This window comes from Nothoprocta perdicaria, unplaced genomic scaffold (assembly GCF_003342845.1).
Source record: "Nothoprocta perdicaria isolate Ctin4 unplaced genomic scaffold, notPer1 scaffold_15, whole genome shotgun sequence".
In the NCBI taxonomy this organism is placed as follows: Eukaryota; Metazoa; Chordata; class Aves; order Tinamiformes; family Tinamidae; genus Nothoprocta; species Nothoprocta perdicaria.
In genome coordinates this window covers 7,029,010-7,036,194 of record NW_020454649.1, presented here as the reverse complement: position 1 = coordinate 7,036,194, position 7,185 = coordinate 7,029,010, and the positions used below count along the sequence as shown (strand labels likewise).

The window sequence follows — 7,185 nt, the reverse complement described above, 5'->3', positions numbered from 1 at the left end:
TTACCTTAATCTGTTCACAAATATTTATTTACTAAATTTTTCGTAAGTGTCATGAAATAGGAAAATACAAAAGGTTCATTCTTCATTTATTAATGATTGTAAACAAGTTTTTCATTCAAATAAAATTTCCATTATTTTAATTGGTTTGAAGTATCTGTGAATAAGATTAAGAATGTGATGAATTTTGAAAATAGCTGCGCTTTGCTTTTTTTATGGTGGTTGGAGAGCACTTAGATTGTTATTTAATATTTTGGGTGGAAAACAAGTATTGCTCCATATTAAAAAGAAATCTGTGGCACTACCAGACTACTACCTTAACTAGCCTTTCTGTTGCAATTTTTTTTTTTTTTTTTTTTTTTTTTTGCTTAAGCTCAGAAACTGAGCAAGTAGTAACTTCTCTAGAAAAATACTGTGTGTGATGAGCAAATGCATTGGGTAAGGGAAGGCGGTGTTTTTCTACCCTTTTCTCCCAAAGAAAGAGAGGAGGACAAAATATAAATAGGCAACTACTTCTAGCATGCACCTTCAGCAGGGTTTTATCAAATTTATTTATCAAAGTAAATGCTCCATTTTAGAACAAGGGAAACATTTATTTTAAAAATATTTAACTGTCTAATACATTACACTTTAACAATATTTATAGTAAAGGAATTCTTACAAGAAAGAATAAACAGCTTTATGGTACAATTAGTATAAGAAATATCCACATGGGGACTGTTTTGCAGTGTAAAAACACACCATACATCTGAAATGGTCATTTGCATATAAAAGCTACCACTGATGCCAGTGAGTTGCACAGTGATTTTAAAAAAATTCCAACAACAGAATCCAAAATATACAAGTAATGCAAGCTATACACAGCTAACCAAATCCACACAAACACTGTAGCGGGTTATTCCACATTGTCTGACGTTACACATGGTAGGATGAGTTGCGTTCCGATATGGCTTTTATGAAATTCATACATAAAAGCTTCTCCATCCAACAAGTTTCACAGACTGCAGAACTCCACCAATAAATGCACTTTGATATTTGGATGTTGAAGCGAGGTGCATCATTTACAAGGGCCATGGCAAATCACTGAAATCCACGGGGCCCCCAAGACCTGCATCTGCTTCAAGAAGGCTCATGATTACGGCCATTGCTGCTTCATCGTTGCTGGGGCTGCTGGATCCTTGATCGTTGTCAATCATATCGATACCTATGTGAGAGTTCTCCCCTGTCAGCAGAAATACAGTAAGTTGTCACAAGTCCAGACTTATTTTATGACTTTATTTGCAACAGTCACTTGCTGCACAACATGGAATAAAACAGACTGAACTATTCTCTGAGTATTAGTAGGTTTGAGGGCCAGCTGGTCACAGTTTTAGGGATACTGTTAACCTAGGAGTTACAAATACAAAGGTTAAGTGACCAGTATACCTGATACAGATGCATTAATGCTCAGGAGTCAACTTAGTCTTTCTTATTGTCTCCTGCTATTTAAAAGCATTCAAGAGAAGTAGAGGAGTTCACCTTACACACTCCTATTCAGCAAGAGAAAACAGGCTTGCAAGCACTATCTTTTAAACTGACACGATAAAGCAACTTGGACTATAAATAGATCATCAGGCTACTCTTCTAACCATCCTTTTAGACAAACCTAAAGTACTAAGTTGTGAGCTTTTATTCTTCAAGTGAGACAGATGGTAAAAGAAAGCTATTGCTAAAAGCAATCATCTTGTTACAATCATCTCTACAGTTATCATGGGTTTAGTTGTTATTGATTTACGTTATTTGGTGTCCTTGCTTACCAAGAATAGAGGAGCTGTCAGAATAGGGGTAACCAGAGTTATCCTGGATCTGCCCAGACAGTAACCCCGCTGAAGGAATGTCTGGAGTGCCACCATTCAAGATCTTAAAAGAGGAAACAGAAGTTGTACAGCAGCATGTTATATTACAGCTTAAGATTTAAGATATTGTTGAACACCAGGAACTAGCTACTTAAGCCCCACTTACCTGGTCCCAGTGTAGAGGCTTTTCAAGTTTGCTTTCCAAATAAGGATAAATGGTGGAGGAATATGGTATCAGACATACCCAACTCCCCATATGATTTAAGGGGCAGTAGCCCTGATCATAGGCAGGTGCTGAATTATCGTACAGCAGAGGAAGCGTGAATGATTATTCCTAGAATTACAACCCTTAACTTACTACAAATTCAAGTTTCCTTCAAGTACAAAGTAGGCCACAACAGAAGAAAATATTCAGCGCAAACTGTATGTTCCACTGAAACCATTTTTAGGCATAGTCATGTTAGTTTCTGGGAAAAGGAAGCAAGTCAGTAGCAGGGTTTGAATGCACAGAATAAGAATTTGGGTAAGTGTTCTTCTTGCCTTGAATATGACAACTATAAGCAGCAATTTGCTAGATCACTTAAGAACTTGAACTAGCTGCTTTTAAGCATTCGTAATACTCCAGCAACCTTAGCACAAAGCATGATGTACTGTATTGATTTAAAAAAAATAACTTGCCACTGCACTGTGAGACACCTAATTGTCACACTTTGTGCTGCAGCAGTACAGTAAAGCCCTTGTACAGCATTAGACATAACGGGAATAGAGTGAGTGCTCCAGCAGTAACAATTCCAATGTTCACCAGTGTGTGGTGTGAGCGAGTTTTTGGAGGATCAAGAGACATGAAGGTGAGCAACTTAGAACTTGCAGTTCGGCTAAAAAATAAAAATCAGGGGAAATCGAGGAAGCAGGAAGATCTCAAAAGCTGTCACTATTTGAGAAGCACCAGTTCCGCACTGTACGGACCACTACATCAAGAAACCTGGGCCATGGCCAGGCTGTGATTTGCTGTCACTGACTCCTTCAGCTATGTGGAGGAGCTCCACACACAGGTAATTTTATAACCTTTCTGTCACGCTGCTCATCACGGTTGTTGCATGTCTATTTGTAGTGTTCCTTCTTACCTTCTTGCCTCCCGGGGATGATGTATCGGGTGGGGGGGTGCTGGTAATATTCAGTGGACTTGAACCACAGCTAGAAGGCGACGATCCTCTTATCCTGTCATATGGATAAAAACAGGGAATGATATTGTCAGTGAGTGGCTGGACTCAAGTAACAGAGAATTGGCTTTTCAAATGCCAACCCTTACTATCAGGTGGTTAAAAGCCTAGAATTCACTGTTGTGGTTTCACTACCTTTTCGCTGTTACGCAAGTCAGCAGCAGCAACGTTTGAAATTGCAGGCAGATCATTTTAGTTTGCAGCTAGGTTAACAACAACAGTTTACACGTACATTGTCCAGCTCACTCAGCCTGCAAGCTCTACCTCCTCCCACTCACCTTTTATTTGTTGCTCTTACAACCTTCCCAGAGCATCTGCAAGGAACAAATGCTAGGTATTTTTTAACCAAAAAGAGCTGATCTCATTTTTTGGGTATTGCTTCAATTTATACCAGCTAGGACGTTAGCCAGCATCAACCATCCTAACCTAGACCCCTTTGGTGAGCTACCACTACAGAAAAGACACCAGACATGATACAATTTACTTAAAATAAAAAACCCTCAAAGCAGCATTTTTTAGTTCCATTTCCCTCAGCTTCATCAAATATCAATCTTTTAATAATGAATAACATTATCTGTAGAATCAACAAAGCTCTTGACTAAATGGAGGAGGGGTAGTTACAGAGAACAGCAATAGAAATGGGAATCCTATCCTTGGCAGAGTTCCCCTGGGAAAGCTGAACAGAAGGCAGCCTTGGAAAATAGTAGCAGCTGCTGAAAGAGGACTGGAACTGACCCAGGGTCTTTAAATTAAAGAAAAGCATGGGAGGGTGAACTACATTCACTGCAGCTAATTAAAGAGTTTTACAGCTACTAAAAGTAATGGGAAGTTTTAAAATCTTGGTTCAACCTGCCGTTTTCTTTTAAAGTGTGTTTACAGACAAGAAAAATGCCAGTCCTTAAGGGGCCAGGTTAACTGCTTCTCTGCCTAACTTTTAGGTAGTCTCCGGCCTGCAGCAGGAAGAAAATTACGAGATGGATTTGAGTTTTCTTCCTGAACTGCAAGCTCAGGGCTGCTAATACCACTGAACATTTGCTTGATAGGACTGCTTTTATGGTCAGGGGACCAATTCTTAGAAAAGCACATTTATTTTTGTTAGTTTTTCTTTTTAACTTCTATTTCTGGTAAAAAAGATAATTATCATCTTAAAAAAAGTTTCAATTTTAGTCCTTTTAGATTAGAAACGTGGAAGGCTGTAACTTTTTCATTCTTTCTCTGTGGGCTTCGAGTGCCTCAAGCATGCAGGTAGCTGTCTGCTTGCAAAGCATAACTGTGTCATTCTATATTCAGCTTGAAGAAAGGCTTCCTTCCTTTCCTTAGCTTGTTTTTTACACATCCACTTCTTTAACTTAATACCATTTCTCTTACCTGTGAATTTCCATGATTTCCTCAGCAATCATCCTCCCTATTTTACCAGCCCCAGCTCTTGTTCCACCTGGAATTCCAGGGACAGTGGGATGGGTCCTTTTGGGGCCACCTGAAACATGCAAGTATCTTAAGATCAGATAAAAGCTTGCAACACTTTTCCACAAAGCAAAAAAAAGCAAAACACTTGTGTGTAAGCATGAGAGGGTCCCTCAGCTTGTCAGGGCCACATTTACAGAATAGATTTACATTTCCACTGGCTGGTGAGTGTCTTCAAACGCAGGGAATGCGCCATCCTGCCCTGGGGCCAGGCTCTGCTATACCTCTCAGACATCCATCTGGGCCCTGCATGTACCTACTCTCAGGTACGTGTGTTCTGACTCCTGCAGAATCTGCCTCTTCAGAGCATCTGACAGTATCTCCTGCCCAGCCTGTAGGGAACAGCTCACTACACGCAGTCAATATGGAACGAAGTTGGGTTACTCAATGAACCTTATTTAAGCCCCTGCAGGTTATTGGAGAAAAGGTGAGCTCTGGGCATTTAGAAGTTGACTGCTGCTGTAAGGTGGTTTGGCACTTGCAGAGTGCTTCACGTTGTCTGCAAGGAGCTCAGCCTATCCAAGGCACAAAGAAGAAGGGATTACCTACTGATGGGGCGAGGAAGCCACGTAGCAATCATTATGCATAATGGGCATTTGTATTGTTCTGGAAATTCCTATTTAAAAATAATAACCCTTGTAATCTTTATGGCTCAAATCCACCACGATGTGAGGTGGCTCAGCACCTCCTACAAGGTCATGAAATCCTTAGTTGAGCCAAAGCTTGAAATTAAACTTCACTCAATTACTTTTCTGGGAAGCAAACTATTCAATATGACAAAACTACACATGGCTGGTTTCTTTTCAAAGGCTACACAGTAGCATGAATAAGCTTCTCCCATTTTAGAACAGACTGTTCTATATTTCTTCATTTGCAAAAGCCCCAGACTCTACTTCGTTTCTGTAATTCCACATTCAATTACTAATTGCCATACCTATCTCAGCTTCTCTACCTTCCACACTGCCAGCTGTCCAAGCTTTGCCATCCTCCCTCCTTAGTAGATTCCCTTCCCTGGGCTCTCCTCCTTTTCCAGAAGAGCTGAGAAGCGCAGCTTTTACACCAACCTGCTAAGCACATGTTTTGGAGATAATTCCAGACGTGCGCAATAGCCCTGCTCCACTGCTGTAAGGGCAGAGTTGATAAGACCACTATCTAGCGAAGTAAGTATCTAGTATCTAAACCCAATGGCTCCCAACTTGTTGGAAAGAACCTAAGTGCTACTAACATCCCTTCTCCTCAATCCTTCCTCCACAGCCTATTGCTGCATCCGCCTACTCCTCCTCCCTTCTACTCTGCTCCAGTAACACTACTATTAAGTCAAATTCTGCTCCATATAATGCGACAGTTATAAAAGATGTTTCAGGGATCTGCAGAAACCATGACAGGCCTGTCATAACTACTCAGTTTCAGTCTTCACGTCTTGACAAAAAGGAAGCAAGTGAACGGGAGCGATAAGGAGAAGAGGCAAGCTGTGCTGATGGCCTGCCTGCAGCGAGCACAGAACGAGAAGCTGCTCTGGGACGACACTTGTTACGCACACGTCGCAAACCGCCTCCTCCTGCACGGCAAACGTTTCTCCTCTCACTCACTCCTCCAACCCTGTTCATAATTATTTCCTATTTCTGACTCATTCACATTCTCTCTTTGATCATTCTGCATTCAAAGCTGAATAAGGTTCATTGGGGCAAGAGCTCCATTAACATTAGTGTGTCCTAAAACACATTTTTTTACCTTAGATTTTAACAAATTCACAATGGAAAATTGTAGCAAATGTGAGCATTCAAAATCAGCTGGTAACACGTCAGGACAGCTAATAATTTCCTCAGAGTACAGTAGTTACCTTCTCCAGCCTGGAGAACGCTGTCCATGCTGTGTGGAGAAGCTGCAAGCTGTGGAAAGGCCGCGTCCCCGCTGTCTAGTACACTGGTGCTGTCGATTTCAAGAATCAAAAGAGCCAGTGATTAAAAACCCTGCAAAAGAGTCTCCCTGCCAGTGTGTCACAGCAGAATGTTTCAGGGTTGAAGCAGTTTATGAGTCACTATCACCTCAGTAAAAGAAGTGCTGTGACTGACATTAAGGCTAGATAAACAACAGAAATAAAACACATAACAACTCAAAACCCAATGCAGAACCCCAATTGCTTCTCATGAGATGAATTCCTCTTGAGCAGTTGCTCTACTGTGAAGTCGCTGCACCTGGACAGAACCATCAAGGAAAAATCATGCATCTCTGCAAGGGCTGCAACGTCAGGTTTTCCCAAGGAAGGGAAAACCTTCTATTTATATGTTTGAAGACTTTAATAAGCACTATCCAGCTTACATTACAACAAGTCAACTAATTCTCCTCCTCACAGTATGTAATTCTGGCTGCTATTTGTAGAATGTCTAAGGAAAGATGTGCACATATTGACATCAAATCTTATCTTATGGCAAGGCCATCAGCATTGACGTGCGTTTGTTAAGGGAAAAATACTTACGAAACAACTGTGTTTGTTGAGACAATGTATTCTACTTCTTTGGTCCAAGGGTTCATGAAACTGAACCAGCGACTCCTCAACGTAATAAAAGATCCATCTTTTATTTTAAACTTGTAGCAGTTGGTTGTAATTTTGTCTCTTGTCTGCAAAACTATAAACACAAAGAGTAACCTTGTTTCAACGTGCACAATGA

At 40.7% G+C, this 7,185-nt stretch overlaps 1 protein-coding gene across 1 annotated transcript in view; it reads right to left on the bottom strand.

Moving 5' to 3' along the window:
* Positions 1–585: 585 nt before the first annotated feature.
* The window catches only part of ARNTL (aryl hydrocarbon receptor nuclear translocator like), a 31,691-nt gene continuing 25,091 nt past the window's right edge, over positions 586–7,185 (bottom strand). The window contains exons 15-20 of the mRNA XM_026034793.1: positions 6,993–7,143; positions 6,357–6,445; positions 4,421–4,529; positions 2,957–3,050; positions 1,794–1,896; positions 586–1,219 (exon numbers count right to left, since the gene is read on the bottom strand). Coding sequence (XP_025890578.1) covers positions 1,059–1,219; positions 1,794–1,896; positions 2,957–3,050; positions 4,421–4,529; positions 6,357–6,445; positions 6,993–7,143 — 707 coding nt within the window. The 3' untranslated portion in view covers positions 586–1,058. The remainder of the gene's footprint in view (positions 1,220–1,793; positions 1,897–2,956; positions 3,051–4,420; positions 4,530–6,356; positions 6,446–6,992; positions 7,144–7,185) is intronic.